Below are 27,297 nucleotides of genomic sequence, written 5' to 3'. Positions count from 1 at the left end.
CTGTGCCAATCTCAGCTGACGATAGGCAAACAACCAGTTAACCATTCACTCTCATGGTTAATTTCGAGTGTCCAGTTTACCTAATCCCCATGTCGCATGTTTATGGACTGTGGGAGGAAACCCGGAGAACCCAGAGAAAACCCACGCACACACGGGGAGAACATGCAAACTCCATGCAGAAAGGCCCTTGTTCCGACCGGGTTGCGAACCCGTGTCTTCTTGCTGCAAAGGCAAGAGTGCTAACCATTTTGGTGTATTTTTTCGCTGCCATTTGCATCAATTAGAAACCAGTGTTTTTCACTTGAGGAGCACCTAACTCACCATGGCTGGAATTGAGGAAGTGGAAGTGTTGCAGAGCTCTGGGTGACGACACACCACAAGTATACGTTTGGTGTGAACACCCAGTTAAAGTGACGTGCACTTGTGAGTGCTCTGCAGGACCAACTTTGTCAGCAGCCATTTTGACGGTAGGAAAATCACAGGTGTAAATGATCAAATGAATGGTTTCCTCAGTTTGAGAGTTCATGCTGTCACACTCTTACGACTTCTAACTGAACACAGTAATCGTTAATGTGATCCCCCTCACCTGTGCTCCTTTCTGTAACTGCTAATATAAAAATACTCTCAGTGCAGCTTTCATATCTCTCTTGTGAATCCCTGAACTTCATGGAAGTAAATCAGAATCCTCTGTAAAAACGTTTTTTTTTTGGACATTAAATCATACAAAATACACTCTGTGTGGCTATGGATAAAGAAAGTAATAGATTATTTTTTATCATTTCTTTTATCAAAAATACATTATGCTATGATCCGTAAAGTTGGCCTTCATGTTCCGAACATCTGGGTAAACGAACAAACCTGAGCGATCACAGCTTCATTTCCAGTGATCCCTCACTGTCCCATTATGTCCACCTCGTCTTTCCCCAGACACCTTGGCCTGATAACTGGGATGCATACAATAACAATGTGTACATAGTATTCCCCTCTCTACAGAGTTGGCAGTGGGCTAGTAGAGATGGTCATAGAGGCACTACAAGGAAACCTTCCTCTCTGGAGGTAAACTTTGTGACCCTGTTAAGACTGATAACTTTCGACAAGAGGGGCTTAAGCCAAAGCCTCTGGGGAAATCCCGCTCTTACATTTCTGATACTCACTGTTTGCAGACGCCAATCCATCAGCAAGGAGAAGAGCAATGGGACAGATAAAGTGCAAAATGACCCCCCTCTCAAACCTCAGGTAGTGTTTTCACACTGGCAAACAATGGCACGGTTCCCGGTGGCAACATAGTGTATTCTGTTGCGATTCTGTGAGCTGGAATTCAAGGGACGCTACCTAACATTTGGACCATATTCACTGACTCGCTTTCCATGAACCGCCATGTTGACAGCCATAGATGCAGCAAAAATGAACGGGAGCGGTTCCATCTGCATTTTAAATATATTGCAACACTTGACAGACTGAATCTGATCCTTATTTGAGTTTGGAAACAGTCGGAGAGGACATTATTCTGGACCTGCAGAATCCTGACATCCTCAACTTCCGGATTAACTTCCCTTCATCTTACTTTAGAGAGTCACTGAAAGTTTACAAGAGTCTGGAGAGAAACAAATGGACGTAATCTGGCTTTGTGACAAACGTTCAACTGAAGTTGTTGTCACTGGACTGGGTAGGTGTTGTATGAGCATTACCTAGTATAGCTGTGCAGACTAACTCTTGGTAAATCCAGTCTAAGTCCATGATTTACCAAGAGCTAATCACTAAATCAGTTGCTCGGGTTTGTTCCCATCGCTCCGTCTTCTTCTGTTCGCTGTGAGCACATTTCAGTGATTCCCCTCCACCATCTCTCTGGATCTTTGAGGATCCCGTAAAACTGTTCTAACACATCATCTGCGATAGAAGCAGCCTGACGAAGAGACGAGCTGTCTGACATATTGCCTGATTTATGTGAACTGCATTGTTTCCTGCCAGAGGACGTTACCTTGCTTGTTCTAAATCAGGCAGCTCTGTAGTTTACGTTGACTCACCCACTGACGATGTCAGGGTTTGCAGAGAAACAATAATAATAATAAGTTTATATTAATTAATAAGTTAATAAGTAATTTTGAATGATTGAGTCGACTGGTTCTTAATTTGTTTGGGGAACTGGAACCGTGCCAGAACTGTGCCAATGTGAAAACAGGCAATGCCTTTCTTTGGCTGAGTGGTTCCCCCCGTCTCCACCTCCTTGTCCCTCGTGTTGTCTCTGTGTCTGTCTGCTGTGTACAGGAACGGTCCAACGGGACTCAATTCTTCTTGAAAAAAGAGAAAAGTCTCTTGTCCCGGTCGGAAATGCGGTGTGCTCGTCTGGAGGACTGACTGCCGTGGGCCCGCGATGACCCTGGCGGGGAGGAGCGCCACTCGTCCTGGTGCTTGTCCATTAACTGTTGGTCAATCACTCTGTGCATATCATCCTTTAAACCAAGGAAGGAGACATGGATTAGAGAAGGACAGGACAGAAATATCACACAGATCAATTTACTACCGAATCCTGATTACAAGACACCACAGCTACCTTTCACCACTGGCAACTGTGCTCAATATCTCTGGAAAATGAGACAGCATGGAATCAAAGCTGACATTTTTGTATTATGATGTCACAATGTCAATCTAGTGGACCCAAGATTTGCTTTGTGGCACGGAAATATGCAGAAGAAGCTCAAATTTGAAACCATCAGCTGATAGTTCTTGTGGCATCCTCAGTTCCACGTCCCATCTGTCTCTGTGACTTTTATCCTCTCTTTTTCCCACCTTTCCTTTCGGTTTCTCAGGCCCACTGAGTCCACTATTTTTGAAAACGGAGCCTTTTCTGTGCATTCTCCACAGTCTGAGTTGTGTAATGGCGTCGTTCGTAGCCAGATTTCTGCTAGTGTTACCGTAGCTAAGTGGACTTGGCCAACAGAGCTTGACAGTTTGGTCATACTGCCCCCTGCTGACTTGACATGATTTTGACTGTACTTAACAGTGGGTTTTTATGTTGAAAATGATGTAAAAAAAAAAAAAAAAAGCGTTCCTACATGTGGACCAGGCCTTATATCTGACAATGCTCAAGACATAGGTGGACTAAATGGATCACTTTTATTTTAAGGTCCTTTAAAAGTTGCCTCTAAATATCTTCAGTGATTCTAGTGTGTCAATGTGTCTGTGTAGGTTGTTTATCCAAAAGTCACTGATACTTGTTTGACAAACACTGTCGTCACCCACAGCTACTCTACAGAGACACATTTTACCATTAAAGACGTCCAATTATATGATATACAATCCAGCTGAAGCACATTCTGCTCAGAGCTTTTTGCTTTGTTTGGCTGGTTACTTGAGCTACAGTGACTTTGTAGCCAAATGTCTTTCAAGGAAAATGGCTTTTGTTGTGTGACTCTCTAAAATCTCTACATATGGATACTCTACACTGGATATACTGTTTGTCTTTAGACTCAACTCAAAGCTATTTAATTTAATTCATTACTCTCTTCGTGTCAAAGAGAAATTCAGTCACTTAAGTAGCTTTTAGAAGCCTGAGTTGGCAAAGTAATTCAGTCATTAGAGCAAAGTCTAAATAAAAAAAATATTGTTTTTTCTGCATTCCTGTCCCATTAATAATTTATTGACCCCTGAGATTTACCATTATCTGCTCTAAACTGCGTCAAACTGATATGGGGATGGGGAAAGATGCCAGGTTTGTTGTTTGTAGTTGTTGAGAAATAAAACAACCAGAGGGTTTCTAAAAAGCTGCTTTGTACTTTATTACTGCTTCTTTTTTTTTGCCAGACAGAACGATTTGTGCTTTTTAAATATGACTTGTTTAAAAAGCACAAATACAAAACCCAAGCATTAATATCTGCTGGGGATACTGTGCTGTGATCTTTCAACAGGTAACGTGATTACATCACCTACAAACGCTGCTTTTGGGATACAGGTGTGTGGAGACAGGAGAGAGGCAGGTGTTTTTAGAATGGTTCTGTGTGATGGATAATGGTTTCAGAGAGGTAAGAAAAGCTGGGATGAGCCTCTTCAGAGTCTTTTAACAGTGGCATGGAATGGCTCAGCATGGTAGTAGTTGGGTTAGAGGAGGGTGAAAACGGCGAGATAGCGCAGCTCGGGCTCACCTCTAAGGCAGGAGGGGGGCACCACAGGGGAGAGAGGGTGGTACGGAAGCTGAGAAAGGCCACTAGATCAGAAACCACAAGAGCCAAACAGTAAAGAGCCCTGAGGAGGCAAACTGTGGGCAGGGAGAAGAGAGGAAAGAGCTGCTAGTTAGGGGTGAGGAGGGGGAGGGAGGGACAGTTTTCTTACTGATGCACAGCCAACACACTGACATACACTGTGAGTGGTTAATAGAGAGGTTTAGTGTATGTATACTCAGTACGTTCCCATGTGTAGTTAAAGATGCTGTATCTAACTTTTTCATGAATCAAAACAATGTAACATTATATCCATGTTGCATCCTTCTTCTAAAAACTGGCTCTGTCAGCCAATACTATCAGACCTGACTGAGGGAGCATGTGCACAAGGGATGGCCAGAGACAACAAGCATTTATCCCATCAAATTTCCATGGACACTTCTTTGTGTTTCCACTCATCTCACTTCACTAGTTCAGTGTTGCTGTTGCCTCTGTCTCCGTCTGTCATGACATAAACCAAATGACTTCCTGTGTGCAGCGCAGGAATGTCACTGGGCAACATGAGCTCTCACCGCAGAGAGATTCACATGGAGCAGATTGTGGTTTGAATAGTTACTAACTGTCATGACTCCTGGATCCTCCAGGTGATTTTCGTTGGTTTATTCTGTTTGGACTCTCTGTTGTCTCTATTTTATTTACCTTGTTTTTTTGTCATTTGGCTTGTTCTTTTACTTTCTGTCCTGATGTGTGTCTTATTAGTTTCACCTGTGTTTAATGATCCCTGCTTCATCTCTGTTCCTCAGTGTCTTTGTTGGTTCATTCGTCTCAGTTCTCTTTGTTCAGTTTTGTCTTGCTGCGTAGTTATTAAGGAATATGATGTAATAATGTATTATGTAAGGAATATTTGATCTCCTCCTGCTTTAGATTGTTTCTGCTTTTTTTGCTTTTGTGCCTTTTTGTTTTATGGGAGGCTTTTGTTGGGTCCTAATGTTTGCACACTCTGACACTAACTCCAGTTTACTATGCCATGTAATAAGACTAGTGTTCCTGACCCAGTATATAAGCACTAGCTGGGAATTGCTTTATTGTATGAAGTGTGTCAAAATCCATGAACTGAAGATATTAATTTTTGTTTAAGCTGTGAGAGCATAAGTTTGGCCTACTCATCAGTCCAAACATACACTGCTCTGGATATTTTTTTCTCTCCATTACCTTATTCTGTGTACAAGCTTCTCCAATTGTTTTGCAGATCACAGCCCAGGGGGAGAAGTGTGGACTGTGTGCAGAGTGCTTAGTCTAGTGTGGGTCCAGTTAAATGCATCCAATAATAATCCAATAGTAATCCAACTCACAGTCACATTATCGGGGTGTGTTAGTCTGACACTGAGCATGTAAACATGTCTTTTTAAAGTCTGGTTATCGTTGGACAAACAGAATAATGAACCGTCATGAAAACGTACTGAGTGATTGTGTTACATTCGCTGACACTAAATACAAGTGAGAGGGAAGGAAGAACTTGTTCTAGTTAGAGTCATCTCACTTTCATACTGTATATGTTACATCAGAGTCTACTTCCAGACAATTAGATGAACAGAATTCATCCAGGACACTTGGAGAATAAGCTTAAAACAACCACACAAACTGAAATGGCGTGTGAAGGTTGACTCACCTGCCAGGCCTCCAGCTGCTGCGACAGGTTGAGTTTCTGCTGGATGGCGTCTAAGAGCTGGTTATTCAGAGACATGATGTCTATTTTACATTTTGCCAACTCCATTTCCACTGCTTTTTTTCTGTAAGACACAGAAAGACACATTAGAGAGGCGTCCCACTGGCAGCTGTGTACCACTTACACAGCTGTATTCATTTAACAATGCTCTCAAATATTTTGAATTTTTAAACCCTAGTGGCCCCAGTTTATATGTTTCTGACCTATAGCCCCTTTAAAGGTTCAGTGTGTAACATTGTCAGACATAATAGATAGAATTGGGTGAATGACACAGATGTGATGTGATCTTACTTGGCTATGGCTTCGTCTCTGTCTCTGATCGCGCTCTGGAGCTGCTCGCTGGGTTCTCGCACTTCAGCCATCGTCCGTATCCGCTTGTTATCGTCCTGCAGAGAGCAAACCTCCACCGAGAGCAGCGCCATCTGTGGGTCATATGAAGGAGAACACATCAAACACATCTGTGAGACACGGGCCTTAGTTCAGTTGTTTCCAGCAATGAAACTTTACAAAAAAGAACAAAGAATCTTTAACGCTTTAATGTCAAAACAAAATATACTTTACTATTGCCAGGTACATTTCTTTTGTTATTAATTTGATATATCTGATGATACTTCATTGAAATGCAACAAAAACCTCCTATATATGTAGTCATATTTAGTATATTGCTACATTTTTGGTGCTCTGCTGTACTTAAAATGAGTACACTAATAAAATGTAACTGAAATGTGTTATATATAATATATTTATTATACAAGTGTAATCCCATAATACTTTGATAATAGCTTTTAGCACACTTTCAAAATGTTTTTCAGACATGGTTATGGTTATCGCAGCAACGAAATAAGTGTATTAATAATTACAAAAACCTCAATATCAAATGAGTGTATGATTATAAAGAAACATTTTGTACTTTATTATAACTTAATATTTAGATGAGATAGATAGATAGATAGATAGATAGATAGATACTTTATTCATCTCACAGAGAAATTCACAGTTCAGCAGCTCCAGAATATGTTTCACGATAGAAACATAAGAGGCATGCAAGTCTATGTACAGTCTAAATATAAACTGAAACATATGTATAAAAAGGAAAAAAGAAAAAGTATATAAAAAATATAAAGGCGTTAAAAAGAATGAGATGTACATGTGTGCTTGCGTGTATGTGTCATGTATGATGCAGGTTGAAGAGTCTGATGGCATGGGGGAGGAATGATCTCCTCAGTCTTTCTGTGGAGCAGGACATTGACAGCAGTCTGTCACTGAAGTTGCTCCTCTGTCTATGTATGGTGCTGTGTAGTGGATGGTGTGGATTGTCTATGATGGACAGGAGCCTGTTGAGTGTACGTCGCTCAGCTATGGATGTCAGACTGTCCAGTTCTGTGCCTACAACAGAGCCTGCCTTCCTTATTAGTTTGTCCAGGCGTGAAGCGTCCTTCTTCTTTAGGCTGCCCCCCCAGCACACCACTGTGTACAGGAGGGCACTCGCTACCACAGACTGGTAGAAGGTCTGTAGCAGCTTCCTGCAGACGTTGAAGGATGCCAGCCTTCTAAGGAAGTACAGAATACTCTGTCCTTTCCTGCACAGAGCATCTGTGTTGGTGGTCCAGTCCAGCCTGTCATCCAGCTGTACTCCCAGGTATTTGTAGGTGTGCACCACCTCCACACAGTCCCCCTTGATGAGAACTGGTTCTGGGTGCACCCTGGATCTCCGGAAATCCACAACCATCTCCCTGGTCTTGGTGGTGTTTAGGAGCAGATGATTGTTGTCACACCATTTGACGAAGTCCTGGATGAGCTCCCTGTACTCATCCTCCTTTCCGCTCCTGATACAGCCAACAATGGCTGTGTCGTCCGCAAATTTCTGCACATGGCAGAGCTCTGAGTTGTGCATACTATCATACTATCATTTAGATTCACATTTCTCTCTGATTTTTTTGTTATTATTATCACCATCAACATGGATGGATTACTGAACAGGTCTATGTGCTACTATCCCAATATCTTTGCTCCTCTGTTATTCATCCTGAGATTTTTATGGGGCCCTGAAGTCGAACATGAAATAAATCTTAATAGGGTTCTTAAATCATATCACACAGGTTATGTTATCCTTCTCCACTCTGTGCTCAGAATGAGTCCCAGTCCACCAACAAGGTTATGTTTTCACTTTTTCACTTTTTTGTTGCTTATTTAACCTTCAATATCCTGTGAGTTAAGTGCTTGTGCCCATTTTTCCAGAGTAACTTTCAATATCTGGCAGTTATTTAAAATTTACTGCGTGTTAAAATAGTGTATTAACCATTTAAAATGAAGAAAACCAAAACATTTTATTCAGTGAAAACACTGTAGTTCATTTTGAAATTTGAACAGTATAAAATAACATTTGTTTGAGTTTGGAAACTGTCCAGGCATTTTTTCAACTGCATCATCGTGAGTGAAATGATATTGATATAACTTTGAAATAATATATCAAATATGGTAATATTATTATTGGCCAGCCCTAGTGTTACTGTAAGTCCTTTGGGTATTAAAAGTACATGAGAGTACACATTACATACAGGAGGTAGGAGCTGGTACCTGGTTGTGCAGCTGCAGCAGCTCTCGTTCACTGCCACGTGTCTTGTCGAGCTCAGCCTCGTACAGCTCCCTGGTGTCTCTCAGCTCTTCTCCCAGTTTCCTCACCTGCTCCTCCAGAGCCTCCTCATCGCTGCGCCGCGAGCCCTTTCAACACACACACACTCACTATGAAATCCACTGAAAGTCTTGATTTACTGCTAACACTTTATTTTATTATATGATTATATACGATTAGGACATTTTCATGCTTCATTACAAATGTTAGATAAACGTAAGCAATCAACACATTTGGAGGATAAATACATGACTAATGAAAGAAGTAGAAGTTTGTTATAAGAAACTGCAAATCTCTTGTAAACTCAACAGAAACACAACCATGTGACTTGAAACAACAACATCTAGGCTGAACTGTTGTGATAGAAGAAAACAGAAACATTTTTTTCAGCAGTTTTAACATTTTGATGGAATTGGGTTAGTTAGGTGTTGGTGTTTATGGTCTTTCATTGTTTTTCTTGAATTTGATTTTTCTTTCTCTTTGATCTGTTTCCTGGTTACTTCTTTTCTGTCTTTGGTTTGATTTACTTCCTGTCATTGTGGATTTAATCTCTGTGTCTCCTGTGTTTGACCTGGAACTGTTTGGTGTTATGTGCTCCTTGTTTTCATTAGTATGTTGTTTTCCTGTGTTCTGCCTTTAACTATGACATTGTTGTTAAAGTCCAGAGTGACTTTTACAGCTCCTGTAGACCTCCCCCTCCCTGTTTGGGGCCCCAGATGATTGCCTGCTCTGCCTACCCTGTTGCAACACCCCTGTCCACAGTCAGTATGTTAATTACCGTGGACTCGTTGCCATCCAGCAGGTTCTGTGTTAGTCTCCGCAGCTCCAGAAGGCTGGTGTGGAGGCTGCCAGTAGGCACATCCTTGGCTGAGGACGTCTCTGAGGACTCGTCCATGGAAGAGTCGGTGGACAGCGCGGAGTCCGTGACGTCGTTTCCTCGTAGATGGGAGCAGAGTGAGCGCACCTCACAGAAAGCCTCCCACAGCTGAAGACGCAACTAGGGCGGAGGGTTCGAATTGAGTTACCCAACAGAACAAAGCCAAGATTGAGTTCAGTGAAACTTTATCTTGCAGTGAGGATAATATTTACCTGCTCCCGCTCCTGCTCCTGCTCTTCCTGCTCCATGCACTGTTCTATCTCACACAGCAGACTGGATGGGTGTGGGGTGAGGCTGTGCAGGCTGTGCTCGTCTGTCAGCTCCTCCAGCCGAGCAGTCAGCTGTCTGTGGGACAACTGAACCTCCTGCAGCTCCAGCTGGTTCTGTCGCAACTGGACAACACAGAGGAGGCAAAACTTAGTCAAATGTATGAAACAGCAGCCATTAGTGTCCAACCAAGGTACTGCAATCCCAAAACTAGGAGCACAGTGTAAATGTTAAATGTCCACAGACAACCAGTCAGAGAGTGCATTCCACTTGTTCAAGTTCCTGGGTAGTAAACTTCCTCACATACCCCAAGTTAGGATTCCAAAATGGCTTGCGCCGTACAAACACTGCGTCTTTTATGGTTCTTAACATTTCTGTCATATTTGCTTCACAGTAAATCAGTCATAGACATAGTATGGTTTATTTTTGTATCCGTAGACTTGCTACACTGTTTGTTTACACTAAATCCCAGAAGCTGCTAACAATAGCTAGCCCCAGATACATTTGGGCAGAGCCGGCCCAAGGCATAAGCAAACTAAGCGGCCGCTTGAGGCCCCCAATAGTGTGTGGAGGAAACAAAACATTTGATCATATCAACCCTTCTGTTACCATCGTGCCGTCGCCGACTACTTCTCATTACCGTAACTCCTAGACAGTTTGTGAGCTCTAGAAAATTCAAAAACTACGGACTGGTGATCTATCCAGGGTGCGACCTCGCCTATTGCCCTCTGTCAGCTGAAAGTGGCACAGCACCCTGTTTGACCCTCATGTGGAGGATATAGCAGTTGGATACCAAAAGACTTTGCTGAAGCTCAGTTGCTTTCTTCTCCAGGAGTTTTCAGATTCATTTTCTAACATATCTCCACTACAGACCATCATTTTGCTTCATGTTGAGCATTTCTGACCTACAGCCGGAGGTCGTCGTCTTTGACATCTCTGCTGGCAAAGTGGTGTAAGTAAACTTTTAAATTGTGAATGAGCTTAATTGTTATCTATGCAGTTTCCTTCAGCTCTGATGACATTTCATCACCTTTCTTACATGATGTACCTTTTTATACCCGTAGAGATCTGACAGGAGTGCTGACTACTAAAACACAGAAATGGCTATGTTGACATGAAGGTTTAGTCTCTACAGAGGTGGTAGCCACCGTCAAAGACCTAACAGTCCCTCTGTAACGTCTCCGTACCTGCAAGTCCTTCTCATGACACTGCTTCTCCAGCACCAGCGTCCGCTCTCTGAGGTCGACCACCGTGCTCTGCAGCAGCTCGTTCTCCTCCAGCATGGCGTGCACTCGGCGCTCCAGCTCCATCTTCCTCTCCGACAGCATCTTAATCTAACACGTCAGACAGCGATGGTTAGACGCGGCGGCACAGGAAAATGGGCACGAATTGGCAAAACTGAGGGTTGTTTGGATTTTCTGGGTCGATCGCAGACAGATGGGGATCTGTGGGCCAGATTCAAGGCAACACTTTGTTTTTGTGATTGTGAGGCGAGCTGGGCTCTTACACAAGATTAAAACGTACTCCCACTGCTCTGAAGAATGTTTGCTGCCTAGCACGGGGCGTAGGCGATCGCTGCCACCCTCGTCTTTAGGAATGTTTTTGGCGATAGCAGCACAAAGTGTTTTTCTCCATGAATCCAACATCACTTCTTGCTCATTCTGATCCCTCCTCCCTTTTGACCTACATGTGTTAACCTACTTCACAGAACAGGAGCTCACATGCAGATCATATGAGCGTCTGCGTTGCCAGGTTCTGTTGGGTTTTTCTATAGTCTCTGTCTTTACAGAAATAGAGCAACGAAGCTGTGAGAACTCAGCACATGTCACATGAGGCCAAGTGTTAGTGGGAGCACCCAGACATTGCAGCATCTCAGCCAAATATAGAGCAGGAGCCGCTTCTTCCAATTATAGCGCAGGCTCTGCAGTCTGGGTGTTTTCTGCTCGGCTTTGAAGAGAGACTCATGGAGGAAATCTCCATTATTCTGTGACTGACTGACGAGCACGAGTGACGTCACAGCTGCATGCACAGTGTCAGGACTTCATTCCCTTTTTATCTTTGTGTGATAAACATAAAGTCCCAGTTAGATCCCGTTTTAAATGCATTTTAAGTCGACAAAGTACAAGCAAGCGCAATGACACAGTGGTTTCTGATATTTCACAAGACACTGCATGCAGCATGCAGTCCAGACCATAAACAGCGTCCACTCACTTCTAGCCCTTGCTGCTCCAAACAAGTGGAGGGAGGAGGAAAGAGTGAGGGAGAGAGATAAAGAAAACAGAAAAAGATGATTTAAGAGAGAGTGCCCTGACCAGATAAATCGATTTAATTCGCTTAAAACCCGAAACAGAAGCTGTTTTTGAGTTTTCACTACAAAAAGAGCTGATTGTTGATTGTTCAGTTGACATTTTGGGATCAGGTCTCTCTGTCCTGAGCTCCTCCCACCAGATGAGCACAGACGCTCACTCAGTCCTTGACCTGAGCTCATGTCTCCGTCTCTGAAATTTCTCCACCAATTTTGACTCCGTTCAAGTAGAGTTGTTGGCATTAACAAAAAGGATGTGAGCTTTTCAGAGTTATATTGTTACATTTAATATACAGTATCAATCATATGTTACATATTCTACATGGGTGAACATGTCATATACATAAACAGTTTTGTCTTGGTTCATCATTGGGTACATTGCTCAGGGGTAACCCAGCCCTTGACCTGGTGGGGAATCACACTGGCCACCCTCTGTTTACAATGCAAGTTCCCTTTCCTCTTGACCATGTAATACAGTGTCAGTATGTCACACTCGCATTCATATTGCTATTTTGATGATTTGGAATAAACTGTGCAGCCCATAATGAAGTGTGCTTGTGTCTCACCTCGGCCTGTAGAGTCTCTAGTCGTGTCATGTGCTGGCTCGTAGACATGCTCTTCTCCCTGAAATCGTCCCGTAATGAATGGACCTGAGTGGACAGCTGCTTCTCTACCTCTGCAGCCTACACACACACACACACACACACACACACACACAGAGAGATAACACATTGCTGTTATTTTAAGAGCACTCTACAGAGTCATTTTTATTCCACATGTTCATTTGTGAAAAACTGGCATGGACAATTTCACCAATTCCAACGTTATGGAGACACTAACAGACACAAGAGAAACACAACTATCAGGAAATGCCATCATCAATGAGGAAACACTGAGGTCGAATAGAAGTTACGCCACTTAAGAAAATAATGTCAAATCAAATGTAGGCTACAGAAATAAGAGTAAAGGCAGCGAATACAAAAGTAGCTGAAAATATCCAAAGAGATTAAAATAAAGTCGTCTAACCACGTCTCTATTCTCTGTTCACCCAGGAGTGATGAGGAGGGAGGATTTCATTCATTAACATCTACCATGAAGGTAGATCTCTTTGATTTTTGTTTGTCTAGAAGCCCAGTTTCCCTTAAATGTCATGGCTCTTCAGCATCAGCATCAGCAGCAGCAGCAGCATCAGCATCAGCAGGAGCAGCAGCAGCAGCAGCCGTCTCATCCCTGCATCAGCTGAGTTCACTGGACAGGTGGGAACGGACTACACTCATTAGCACTGAGCCGTACTCGGGAGGATACTGTTCGCTCTCTGTTCACGTTCTCATCAACGTTGCCATGGCAACAGCAACAGCCATGACTCCCTTTTACAGCTCACTGAGGAAACTACACACACATTAAGTCGATTCAGCAACTTTAGGCAGGGTTGTTTTAAGTTCAAATAGTTTTTTCAGGTTTGTCTTTTAACATGTGCATCACTATGACCTGCAGCCTCTAGGTGGCAGCACACACTGCAGCAGCTTTCCAATGAAGCTCACAGGGAGAGTTGAACATAACCCTGTTTGTGTGAGCTCTGAGCAGTCACTATGTGACCTGGCTTGAAAGAATGTCGGAAAGCTCTACACGACACACATTACTCACATTAAATGCTTCTAATGCAAAGACAGAGTTGGAAAATACTTGATAAAAAATAAGATAAAAAGAATACTAGAACAAAGTAATCTGACCTATAGCCCATAAACATGACTTTCAGACAGAAATAATTGTGTTCTCCCAGTGTTAAATAATACATTTCTCATCATAAACCCATTCATTATCCACTTCAGTGCAGTCTTATTAACGCAGACTGAGACTGAAGTGTTATGAGTTCACAATCCCATAATCACACAACAACATAATGAAGAAATAACATCGTTTGTAAAACTCCATATTCTATAAGGATTCATCAGTCTGTCCACTGATTACACCAGACACATAACTTCTACTAATTATTATTATAATAATAATATTCTTCACAGCATAAAGATGGAGTTTGCAAACCAAGTCACAAAGTCTTCTGTAAATTGCCAATCACAAACACTCTTTAAACAGACTTTTGTACATTGTGTTTACACAGATTTCCCAGTTCCTGCTCCTAATGTTCCCCTGGTATTTTACATTTAACATAATATATACATATATATATATATATATTTATATATGTATGTATAAAAGTCTTCTTGTTAGCCCTGCATTGGGGTCGTATTTTTGGCCGATATGTTTTCCTTTTTCCTCTTCCTGAAAAAATATAATAAGTATAATAAGAAAAACATGTGAAAAAACTTCTCGTCAGTCTCTCTAATCTTTGTTTTTTTTTGTGTAATATTACAAATTATGAAATTAAAATGAGGTTCGAACTTTAATATTAAACACAAAATCATTAAAAAAAAAGGACTTTTGTCAAATTACTTTTGGATGAAACTAAAGGAATTTTAAGTGCTATTACCGTTCATCAAACGGTACAAAAATGTTTAAATCACTGAGGAACTACATAATAATCAACTGATGAGGATTATTTAAAAGAGAAAGAAAGAAACATTTCAAATAAAGTGATTTGATGAAAAAATGTGGCTTGTCTTCTGTGGTTTAGAGACATATTATAGACATAGATTCTCCATTACTGCTCTCAGGCGTTCCCTGACAGACGGATGCTGTACGAAAGCTACTGTAGCACTGTGGTATTTTGCTTCTGCCACATGTTGCACTACTGTGACGTGTGTTCAGCTACAGTCTCCAGATGTGAGGGTGTTTCTGCGACAGCTGCACAGCGCTGTCTCTCGGGTGTTAGGAAACAGATGTGCAGTCAGCGGAGGCAGCGTCATTTCACAGTCAGTCGCACGACAACTGGCCCACTGACCCAATAAGCTCAGTATTTATATATATATATATATATATATATGTATATATATATAAATACTGAGCTTATTGAGAACGAGAACTTGATTCATTCGTTGGATTTAAAAAAGTTTCTGTATTGATGGGAGAGTTAGACGATTGTTGTCAAGTCTTCTCCTGCGACCCTCATGTGGAGGATGAAGCGGTAGAAAATGGATGGATGGAATCCTGGCATTTAGTCTAGAGTAACCTGGTCATTCAGTAGATGTAGATCGTCAGCTGACCTCACTTTTGGCCACATAACATTGCTGAAGCTTGAACAGAAGACACTAAAGGAAATATTTGAGGATGTGAGCTCAGTAGCAGCAGCAGATTCATGTGACTGATATGACTGCAGGTGCGTCATGGGTCCTTTGGTGGCTCAACCTCGTATCACTATCTGCACCCTTGTGCCATTCCGTACATTCCCATGGTAACAACACACAGAGTTTAAATCCGAATGTCACTCTGGTTGTCATAGCAACCAGGGAGAAGCGGGATTGGCGGAGCTGCGTCTTGTGGGTCTTGGTGCTTCTGGTAATTTCCACTGTCTCCTCCAGACGTTGGAAGGAGGGACGATCCCGCTCTCAGCTCGCGGTTACATAACACATCGTTATGAGCGACAGCATGATCCAATCACAGAGCAACAGCCATACCTGAGGCCGATCACATGCACCAGATAATAACTGGACACACGTCAGCTGCAGAAAGACGAGGGAGTCTGGAAACACTTTACTGCTGCTTTGTTCTTTTATTGTTTCTATCATCTGTCAGGGACAATCTTTAGAAACCAGTGCAACATGTGCTGGGCTACACTTCTCCAGCATAAATCAAAATAATAACCTGTTGATGTCCGATATTTTAAAAATGGCAAAAAGCGTTCTAATTTTTTTTCTTATTATTATTAGTATCACTTTTATAATCTCTCTGTTTTGCTGTGATTTTTAAAATACTTCATATTTCTTTAGGATATTGCCACTGATTACCTTTATTTTACTTTGCCTAAAGCTTTTCTTTTAATAAAATGCATTCATTAATTCATTCAAAGCCATTCATTATTATTATTATTATTATTGATAGTAATTGAGTAATAATAATTAGAATGATAATAATAATAATAACAATAACAATACTAATAATAATAATAATAATAATGCTAATAATAATAATAATAATAACAATAATAATAATAATAACAATAATAGTAATAATAATAACAACACCACTCATAATATTAGTATTATTATTATTGTTATTATTATTGTTGTTGTTATTAGGGCAGACACAACAGCAGAAACAGATTTCTATTTCTGCTTGTTTACATTGTTTACATAACCGTTGTTATATACTTGATTTATTGCTCCTCCACAGCCTTGAATAAACAACTCTATTGAGTCACCGGAGGCTGCTGTCAAGTTTTCATTAGTTAAAGGTTGGTGGGAAAGTAGAAATGACCACGTCCATAAAGCATGTGGACACTGGAGCTGGAGTCAGGACATGATGGCACTCCATCTTTATCTGAGTGTGTGTGTGCTGATATAATTAGAGGAAGAAACACACACACACACACATGAATAACCACAGGTGGTTTGTGTGGCAGCCAAGGAAAAGATGACATGGACATTATTATTTTAATCTTTTGAAAATGGTATTTGCCCAGTTACCTGCTGTTATTAATTAAGTAAGTATTAAGTAATAATTAAGAGTATGCACTGGAGTTGTTTTGGCTCAGGACTGAATTAGCACAGATTATAACCTAATCCCCCCTCAGCACTGCATTTTAACCCATGACTTACATCACTTCCTTCCTATGGAGTGACCTCCCCTTTCAAGGTCATCACGCTGCAGCAAACTGGAGGCGAGGGTTTTTTATTCATCTGATCTATGGCGCTTATCCTTACTGGTGTTCGTTGACTTTATATTTATGAATGTATTGTATTCAGTGCTAAAATGACACATCATCTGTGTGTCACGTGTGTGTATTGTAGTCAACACTCTCTAAAGTGACACCTGCTGGAAATCACACATGTTATTGAGCTTGTTACGGCACATGCCCAGGGACCGTGGTGTGTTCATAATCCTCGAGGGACATGAGTTTATTCCATAGTTTTGTCACATATTTGACTGATTGAAGTACAAATGTAGTTTTATAAGAAAACCATTGGTGAAGAAGAGAAGAGCGCATGCGGAAATGTCTAAAATCTCAATTTAGCGACTGTACTGAACACTAATGATAAGTTAGAGTCGAGCCCAAATGTTTAGGGTTAGAGAAGGAGAGAGCGATGGCACTGGGACTGACCTCATTTATTTTATTACACAGCAACACAACGAGTCATTAATCTGGATCGATTGGAGTCAATTACTGAGTCACAAAGGCCACAAGATGTGCTCTCCCTCCACAACACAATATAGACCACTTTCAGGGAATATCTTTATAGATTCCCACACCCAGGTTTCACTTAGATTAAATGCACTTTAATTATACTAAGTGTCCGCTTCCTGCTGCAATCCAAAGCAACCGACGTGTCCAGCACAAATCCCGATTGCAATGTGATGATGGTGTTTGGAGCAAGACAGAGCAGAGGGCTGCTTTAGTCTGAGCAGGACAATGATGAGAGCTGCTGTGCACAGCAGGTGAACCTCCTCCTCCTCCTCCTCCTCCTCCTCCTCCTCCTCCTCCTCCTCCCTGAGCAGCATGTGCCCGGCAGCAGATCGTGTTTTTCCCCAGGAGGAGAAACAACACGCACAGGCGTGAGTGTAACCATGGACTGCAGTGCTGACGGAGTTAACATACTGTAGCACCTGCACGGGCTTGTCGGCCTCTGTGTACAGAGCAGCATGTGTGCATATGTAGTCTGAGCAGCCAGTGCTCTTCTACCTGCACCTGGGAAATGCTGCATGTTACTACAGCTTCAGAGGATAATTTATTCCTCTGATAGACTGACATACAGCTTAATGTAGGTAGTTCTGCTAACTACCATAACATTTCTCATGAAAAAAACTGAGTTTTGTATATATATATATATATATATACGGTATATATATATAATTTTTAGAATATATATATTTTTTTCTGGTTTTTCTTCACTTGGCTGAACACCTGTCTATCGCTCCATATATATATATATATATATATATATATATATATATATATTTGCAACAACATTTAACTAATTAATTAATTAGCAATCAACTACAATATAAATTGCCACCATTCGATAGTAGATTCATGTTTTTGTCAAATTCAATCAATATCTGTCATTTCAGCACCTTAAAGCTGTGGTACGTAACTTTTGAATACAAACAGATGTCTGTTAGACTTACATGGAATTAGATTTGTGTCAATATTTTCAAACAACACAAACAAATGAACCAGAAAATCTAAATACACAAATTAAATATGGATTTAATCATTAAAAAATTTGTTTTGTGCTCCCTGATTTGAAACCATTGTTAAATGAGTTTACACAAAAAAGACGAAACATATCTCAACAGCTCGTTTAAGAGGTAAATTCGACTGCTGAAAACAGCCACTCATTCAGCAGTTTGCCGGGATAAATCCTCATTGATCTCCTTAGAGAGGCTTTAATCAGTTAGAGTTTCCGACGCTAGCTCTCTCTGCTCCATCAGTCACAGTTCACCCTGATGTGAGAGCAGCATGTCAAGTCCGAGTCCAGCCTCAGTTCTCTGTGTCAGGCTGCCACTTTATTAGGCACACCTGTTTAACTGCTTGTTAACGCAAACATCTAATCAGCAAAATCACACATGATCAGGGTGAAGTAGAGATTTAAGTGACTTTGAAATTGACATATTGCAAAGGGCAGAGGTTTCAAACTCGTGGCCCATGTGCGCCATGCAGCCCCCCACTCGCTATTATGCGGCCCATCACTTAATATCAAGTTGTGCTGGAGTACGCAGAGTGGCTGAAGCACAGCTATTTTCATAAACTATGTGCCGTTCCATAGCATAACAAATACTTTTACTTTGAAAGTCTGTGATATCATCATGACTATCATTATTGGATCCCGTGGAGGATAAAGCAGTAGAAAATGGATGGATTTTAAGCTCCCGCCCCCCTGACTGAGCACACTAGATGCTCATTGGCCTCAGACCCCTGTTTTAGGGTTTACAAAGAAGTAAGCAGCAGTTATCTGGGAGGAAATGCCTTGTTGATACCAGAGGTCAGAGAAAAATGACTCGACTGGTTCAGAATGACAGAAAGGCAACAGTAACTAAAACCACCACAAGCTGAGGAACTTCTCTGAATACACAACATGTGGAACAGATGCTGAGATACAGCAAATCACAACGGGTGTCACTATTATAGGTATCCTCTGTACCTAATAAAGTGACCAGTGACTGTCTATCTCTCCATCTATTAGTCTGTTTTTTGAATTATCTCATACCAGACCGTTTGTTTCACCCTGTCATTACCTGGGCATCATGCCGTTGCATAAGTGTATCATCAATTATGCAACCTCAGACCCAGAAGCTCCACTTTTATTCTGATGAGTTAGCACAATTCAGCTGAGGTTAGACAGAGAGACAGAGAGAGGCTGAATAAAGGTAGAAAACTCCCGTAACCCTCGGAGGACGATGAGTCTTCACATGGCTGAACACCTTATATAATGTCAGTCAGGCAGACATGAACTGGACTAAGTGAATACATGCACTGAATACAAATATACACACACACACACACAGAGTGAGAGAGAGAGACGGTTCCATTAAATATAGTCTAGAGTGGAATGATATTTGAAGCAGCGTTAACACGATGTCAAAGACATACAATACAGCTCCTGTAGGTCATGGTAGAGCAGGTCATCTTCCAACTATGAGGTCAGGGTTCGATCCACTGGTCTACCTCCCGATGTGAGACTGCTTCTGCAGCTGTGCCAAAGTCAAATCTGGTTTACCAACCAGTGATCGTGAATTCAACTTCTGCATTTAACCCTTAATTGTTCCACGCTACGAGTAAACACACAAACATGGCGCAGGAGCAGGAGGCAGCACACATCTGCTCCTTGGGGGGGAAATCTGCACGAGGTCTCTTGCTCAGGGGCACCACAGCTGAGATTCTAACTACCATCACTTCAGTTACAAGCCCCATTCCCTTCCCCATTATCCACCGGCTGGTTATGAGAGATGTGTGACAGAAAAAGCTTTGTATATAGAAGCAATGTATGAATGTGTGTGTATGAATAGACGTGGATTATCTTCTATTTCTGGCTTCTTGTTTCCCTTGTTTCCTGTTTATTTTGTACCTTGTTAAAGTGTAACTCTGCATGTCTTTAAGTTGATTTCCTGTTGTGTCTTCCTTGTTGATTCACCTGTGTCCTATTAGTCTCACCTGTGTCTGATTATCCCTGCCTCCCTAGTGTGTTTATTCTCTGTGCTCCCCAGTGTCTGGCACTTGTTCAGTTTCCTGGGGCCTGTTGCAAAAAAGCACAATTAAGATATCCAGGATGTCTGAAAAAGCGAGTCTTAACCTATGCTGCTAAGTTCATCCCGACTTGGTCAAGTCAGGTGTAACTGATCCTGGTAAGTGCACGTTCGCGTCTCTTTGAGGTAGACCATGAGGTCGATCACAGATTTACTGATGCAGAAATACAGAAGATGTTTGTCAACAAGCGAAAAACAGCTTATAATGGAAGCGTATGAAGAGAGGAAACACTTGATATCTATACTGTTCTGTACTTTACTATACTGTTCTTAACTGTGCTGTACTGTACTATACTGTACTGTACTGTACTGTTCTGTACTGTACTATACTGTTCTGTACTGTACTGTTCTATACCTTTCTATACTGTTCTTTACTGTACTATACTGTTCTGTACTTTTCTATACCTTTCTATACTGTTCTTTACTGTTCTTTACTGTGCTGTGCTGTACTGTACTATACTGTTCTTTACTGTACTGTACTGTTCTATACTGTTCTGTACTGTACTATACTGTTCTGTACTGTTCTATACTGTTCTGTACTGTACTGTTCTATACTGTTCTGTACTTTTCTATACCTTTCTATACTGTTCTGTATACTGTTCTGTACTGTACTGTACTGTACTGTTCTAAACTGTTCTGTACTGTTCTATGCTGTTCTGTACTATTCTGTACTGTACTGTTCTGTACTGTTCTATGCTGTTCTGTACTATTCTGTACTGTACTGTTCTGTACTGTTCTATGCTGTTCTGTACTGTACTGTTCTATACTGTTCTGTACTGTTCTATGCTGTTCTGTACTATTCTGTACTGTACTGTTCTATACTGTTCTGTACTGTTCTATGCTGTTCTGTACTATTCTGTACTGTACTGTTCTATACTGTTCTGTACTGTTCTATGCTGTTCTATACTGTTCTGCACTGTACTGTTCTATACTGTTCTATACTGTTCTGTACTATACTGTACTTTACTGTTCTATACTGTTCTGTACTGTTCTATGCTGTTCTGTACTATTCTGTACTGTACTGTTCTATACTGTACTGTACTGTTCTATAATGTTCCAGGTCACCCTTGTGAAATAGATCTTGATCTCAATGGGTCTTTTATCTGGATAAATAAAGGTTAAATACAAAAATAAAATAAAAATGCTGTACTATACTGTTCTGTACTGTTCTATACTGTTCTATACTGTTCTGTACTGTTCCATACTAGGTGTCTAAAACACCTTTATTTCCGATCAGATTAACAGCAGACTGGACGGACTGAGCACCAGGATTAACATATCCTGTTGTTGTTGCTGTTGTTAGCCAGGCTAACTGCAAAGAATAAATCGCCATGGGAACATGCAACCGACTTGAGGCTAAGTTCAGCCAGGATAAGTGACATAGCCCGGGATTAATCCATTATCCTAGTTTGTTCAGTTTCCTTTTCTTTTGTGTCATGACTCTTACAAAGATTTAGGACCCATGTGCAGGTTGGGAACCAAACGTCTTTCATAAATCAGAAACACACAATGGCAAACTGAACACCGAAAATAGAATAGGGAACTGTTGCACCAATCCATTTTTCTATTTTCGGTGCACATGGGTCCTAAATCTTTGTAAGAGTCATGTCACAAAAGAAAAGGAAACTGAATAATATATAATATAATATGGAGAATAAAGTGTTGCCCCATTACCTCACACTAAGCAGGTGAGGTCATCAAAGTCTGTAAGGATTTAGGGCTTAAGGGTTTAGTGGGGACTTTGGGACTAGGTCCCGTTCTCTCTCTCTCTCTCTCTCTCCCTCTCTCTCTTCAGGTGAACCACACCCAGTCCCAGCACCAGGAACCGCACCAGCTGCATCTCATCAGGTTGTCAGTGGAGCAGGATAAAAGCCAGGATTTGCTGACTGAACAAGTTTGTTGTTTTGAAGCATGGTCGGAGCTCTCTGTCAGGGAATTTTAAAAATGTTTGTGTTTGTTTTGGAAGATTAGTTCAGCTGAATCTTCTAACAGATGTTTTTCATGCTTGCAGCTTTATTATTATTATTATTATTATGACTGAAACATATTTTTCAATTATTGATAAAAGGCTCATCAGATGTCACTTACATATCGAGAGATAAGATGACTCTATAATTATTGAATTTATTAATTTTTTGGGTTATTTGTTGTCATTTTCAACGCACTCCAGTCAAAATTCCTCAGCTCCACAGTAGAACAATATTTCAGATTTTCCTCCAAGTACCAGCGGAGGAAGCTCCACAGTTTGAGAACCATGGCCATAGACATTGATAATAGGATGTAAGACACACACACACATACACACTGCTCACCCTGTTGAGTTGCTCCAGCAGTCTATGGTTCTGTTCAGAGAGCTCACTGATGGCCTTGGTCTTGTCCCGGTCAACCTCCCTCAACTGGACCTGGTGACGCTCCAGCTCCCCCTGCAGCTGCTGGACGTCTGTCTCCAGCTCGGCCACGCGACCCTCCCACTCCCCCTCTCGACTTTCCAGACGCCGGCGCAGCTCGTGCTTCTCCTGCTCCAAGTGCTGCAGGGAGACAGAGAGACAGAGAGACAGAGAGAGTAAACGTAAAAGTCCAAGGCCTTAAATGACTGCCCCTGATGATTTTACACTCATAATAAATGGTGTATAAGTGTAGAGACTGATACGTTTTACCATTAGCCTGACAAATACTGACGAAGCAAAGAAATGAAGAAAATATTCACATTTAAGAAGCTTAAACAATCGGAAATCTTGTTTTAATCATGAAAAAGGCTTTAAACCGATTACTCGATTATCAAAATAGTTGTTGATTAATTTAGTAATCGATTAATCGCTTCAGCTCTACGCATATACTTGATTTGGCAGAGATTTTTACGCTCTTCCTAACGCAACCCTCTCATTTATGCTGGATGTGGCCCCTCATGCCCCTCAGAATGTTCCATTAACACTGAGCAAAGGGGTTTGGGTTCCTTGCTCAGGGGTAGCCCAGCCCTTGACCTGGCAGGGACTTGAACCCTCCAGTTACAAGCCAAGTTCCCTTTCCGCTTGGCCATGGGCTACCCCCACTACTTGTGTATAAAATGAAAGCACAAATTTAATCTGGTGCCATCTGGGATAGAGTTAAAGGGTTCTAAGACTGGACCAGTCTCTCGTCTCTCTGTCTCTTTAAATGACAGTTGTGTTATTGAGGTTGTTTTAAAATCTGCTACACATTAACATAACAAAGCTGCAGTTTGCAACTTTTGGGGATTTGTTTTTTATTATTCTGCCTCGTGGACAGAAACAATGTTACATATTTATTTGTATGCTGTGTCCTTCATCTGAAAACAGGCTCCGTCAAGCAAAACTATCAGACTGTATACAGCACCAGATGCTTACAGCTGTTACTTTACTAGAACACTGTTGCTGTTGCCTCTGTCTGTCTTGAGGTAAATCAGATCACTGTGAACAGATCTGAACACTGCTAAGAAACACAGACTCATGTGGAGCTGATCGACTTAATTATCATTGTTCCCTTCCATTCTCCATAGTGAACAGTGATCAGATGCACCACACAGCAGCAGCTGCTGGTTCGGATGTGAGGTATGACGGTTATTATCATGGTTAAGTCCAGGACTGAAGCAGCTGACATCTGTGTGTCCAGTGTTTTCATGCCCAGACAAAAGGGGACGCTTCAAAGAGATTCAAAACAAGACCAGCGAACAACACGAAGCACCATTCTACGAGCAGATAAGAGGAACTGTGACAACATCAATAATGACAAGAGGCAGCTTAGTCCTCCTCCTGAGCTGCAACACCAGGATGAAAATGGATCAAAGCGTTGAGCAGATGTACAGTTGATAAAGTAATGACCCTGGACATGCACAGGATTAGTCTTTGTCTCGCTCAGGCCACGTGTTGCCCTGTGGCAATAAGAACTACAGCTCAGCTCTACAGCTTTGAAGAAGAAGCTGAACAACAATACAGACACTCAAATGTTTAATAATGTAACAATAAGCTTATGGAATGTCACAACATTTGTGGCATTCATTTCCCACCAGTCTGTCCACTTATATGATGATGGGAGATTCTTTATGTTAGCAATAAAAAAATCTTTAAGTCTCATCCAAAAGCAGAGCTGACCTGTTTTTGGATTCACACTTTAGGGAACACACGGCAACCACAGGAGCTTAATGAGGATTTTGACACGAACGTCTTGTTATGAATAAACTAGAGTGAATTGCAAGTTCTGTGTTGTATGAGTATAGTTGATACTATTTTTACTAAGGATTATTTTCATAATCAATTCATTTGTCAAACAAACATTATTCAGTTTTAATTATTTTCTTAGTCATATGGAAACCAGAAAATATTCAACTAAGAATTAGTTTTAATTGTTAAAAAGAGCACATTCATCTATTATCAGAGTAGTTAGAGCATAATTTAGCAATTGCTATATTGAATTGTTGCAGCCCTATGCAAGACGAGGCATGTTTATTTGTATAGCACTATTCCCTAGCCCTAATATTCTCACTGTGTATATTGAAAACTGCAGTGTCTCCACAGACACTGTCTCTTTAATATGTATTTTTATAATAACTTCATTTTTCTCTTGAGATGTTCCGCCACACTGGCGCGTTAGGGCTAATCAAGTGAGGTTCTTTAACCTCTGTACTTCAGCAACCTCTCACTGCCTTTTTATTCCCTGAAGGTCTTTGACCAGTCATTCATCATTTTTCATAGCTGGAGTTTTTCACACCAGGCGAGTTGTAAATAGGAATGGATGCATTTCACTTTTTTGTGTCTGTTATCATTTAATAATTATCATTCATTTGTACCTATACTGATATGTCCACTGTTAATAAGACATCAGTGGTGGCAGACATCTCTTGTCATGTCTTCTATGTGTTTTCCTTTGCGTTATACTGAAAGTGAGTATCGTTTGACACTGAGATTCACTTTCTTTTTTTGGATCAAAATGACTCACAGCTATAGTTCCCAGCTCATGACACATTGGGTGCAATAACACAATGCCATAAAAAGAGGAATCATAACGAAACTCCATGTTGTACAGTGCTGTGCACAAGTCTTGTTGTTTCAGCAACACAATAATGAGGTAACGATATCATTATTTCTCAGTCACTTTATTGGTACACATCCAGAAAAGATGGCAGGCACGGGTGTACTTTAGTTTTAGTTCAGTTAGTTTAGTTGGTGTGAATTACTCTTGAACAATAGCACAAGCCTGTCTCCTGGAGACAAGCCCTATCATGTTATTGGTAAAAAATTGGTATTTGTCACATCGTTCAATCCAAGTGAACGTGACAGACATAGAAACAGCAAAGCTTGTGGTGCCCTGAGTCTTTTGCACAGCACTGTATCTGCTATAGTTTGAATGTGAGGCTCCTCGGCCAACAGTTGCTCGCATCTTGTTGAGTTTGTTTACTTTGCCATGGCCCAAACTTGGCAGTTGGATGATGGCATTTTGAGGCCAAATCAGAAAGAGGGTTATAGCAGCATTAAAAGTTAATTACATGATATTATCTTTAATTACTTTACCTCTAATTTCTCGTTGAGGTCCTTGTGCATTTTCTCATATTGCTTGGTCAAGTCTTGGTTTCTCTCCAGCAGCGCTTTGCCGAGTTTAGCAGCCAAAACCAAGTCTCGTTCCTTCTGACGGAAGAGCGACAGCAAGTCTGCGTTATGCCCCGCGACAGGCGTCTCTGTGTCCGGCGACGGCTCCCTCTGACCGTCGTCGTTGCACCGCTCGCCGGTAAGCATGGACAGTTCCTCCTCCAAGGCCATACCGAGGCCTCCGGAGCCGGCGTGCCGCAGCGGGTGAGCCTGGAAACCGCCGCCGGGCTCGTGAGCGCCGGGGCTGGGCCGCGGCTCCATGCAGTCGCTGTCCAGCTCCAGTGGTGCTGAAACCGCGGCGGCAGACGTCTGCAGGTCGAGGCAGGAGGCGGACATACAGCCAACAGGGAAGAGCAGACGGCTTTTACTCCGGGTGAACCCACCTTGCTCTGACTGGGATGGGCTGACCGGACCGGCTTCTCACCGACAATCCATCCATCATTCTGTAAATTCAGAGCTGGATCCTGTTAGACTGTAACGGTCCCTCTCTCCTGGATCAACCTCCCAGACTCTGACTCTGATTGAATCGCAGCAAACACCGCCTCTCCAGCAGCTGAGCCTGTATTACTGGACTCACACTATAGACATATGTGACGTTTCTTTTCTTATCCTGGTATAAACCGCCTGGATGAGCTCAGCTCGGTCGGTCGGTCAGGGTCCACGCCGTTTTGGAGTCCCGGGTCCCCCATAATGACTGGCCTTTTACACCGCGGTGGCATTTGCCAGTCAAACAGATGAGCGCGGTCCCGATGCCTTCTTCTCAACCTCTTTCCCTTCTTGAGCGCGCGCTCCCGCTACGGTGTAGTGACGCCAGCTTGCAACCTGTTACAATCGAGCCGCTCATTGGTTGAGAACGATAGCGCCATATTTTGGTGCTTCTCTCTCTCTCTCCCGCTCTCTCTCTCTCTCTCTCTCCCTCTTACACACACACACAATATCCGTGACAATCTTTGATTGAATTATAATGCTTCATTACAAACTACTGATGTATCAATGGAAATTATAAATGTTAAATGAAGTCAGGTATGTGTCTAATTATGTTTGGAACCTGGCCCTGAATGCATTCATTCATTCATCTATTTATTTATTTATTTATTTATTTAATATAAGTATTTATTTGGTATGTCTATCATATCACACAGGTGTTCTTCTTGCGTGAACGACATAAATGAACCAGAGCAAAACTAACCTTATATAGATTATCTAGCATTATCAATGTAGGCGTTACATGTTCAAACACTCTCCTGTTTCCAAGGTTCAACGTGTACTTGAAAAACAAGTGGGGCCCGGATAGACCATACTGTCCCATGATCTATAAAGATTGGACAATATCCCCATTTAGTCAAACAAAAGACATCTATACTTCCTAACACACCATATC

General features: G+C 41.6%; 1 protein-coding gene across 3 annotated transcripts; it reads right to left on the bottom strand.

Moving 5' to 3' along the window:
- Window positions 1-1,965: 1,965 nt before the first annotated feature.
- bicdl1 (BICD family like cargo adaptor 1) lies at window positions 1,966-26,659 on the bottom strand. Of its 3 annotated transcripts, XR_009241151.1 has the most exons (12): window positions 25,842-26,659; window positions 22,632-22,847; window positions 12,528-12,644; window positions 11,868-11,879; window positions 10,844-10,990; window positions 9,602-9,781; window positions 9,291-9,509; window positions 8,458-8,601; window positions 6,172-6,302; window positions 5,824-5,944; window positions 4,140-4,252; window positions 2,362-2,450 (listed from the first exon to the last, which is right to left on the bottom strand). XR_009241151.1 is itself a non-coding variant. In XM_058636595.1 (11 exons), exons 1-11 carry the CDS (start codon window positions 26,250-26,252, stop codon window positions 2,283-2,285), a joined length of 1,866 nt encoding a protein of 621 aa, XP_058492578.1. In that variant the 5' UTR covers window positions 26,253-26,659; the 3' UTR covers window positions 1,966-2,282. The 3 variants fall into 3 exon arrangements, 2 of the variants coding, with proteins under 2 accessions (XP_058492578.1, XP_058492579.1); XM_058636595.1 differs by lacking the exon at window positions 4,140-4,252 and having other exon boundaries at window positions 1,966-2,450; XM_058636596.1 differs by lacking the exons at window positions 4,140-4,252; window positions 11,868-11,879 and having other exon boundaries at window positions 1,966-2,450.
- Window positions 26,660-27,297: the final 638 nt, after the last annotated feature.

The sequence above is a fragment of the Solea solea genome, chromosome 8, assembly GCF_958295425.1.
Source record: "Solea solea chromosome 8, fSolSol10.1, whole genome shotgun sequence".
Lineage (NCBI taxonomy): Eukaryota > Metazoa > Chordata > Actinopteri > Pleuronectiformes > Soleidae > Solea > Solea solea.
Note: the sequence above shows the minus strand (reverse complement) of the source record. Positions and strands in the feature narration are given on the sequence as shown.

Excerpts from the sequence above, each read along its gene's own strand:
- bicdl1 (XM_058636595.1), bottom strand. The coding sequence starts at position 26,252 with ATGTCCGCCTCCTGCCTCGACCTGCAGACGTCTGCCGCCGCGGTTTCA. Across the intron at positions 22,848-25,841 it reads ACCTCAACGAGAAATTAGAG|CACTTGGAGCAGGAGAAGCA; the intron begins GTAAAGTAATTA and ends GTCTCCCTGCAG. Across the intron at positions 9,510-9,601 it reads AGGAGCAGGAGCGGGAGCAG|TTGCGTCTTCAGCTGTGGGA; the intron begins GTAAATATTATC and ends CCTCCGCCCTAG.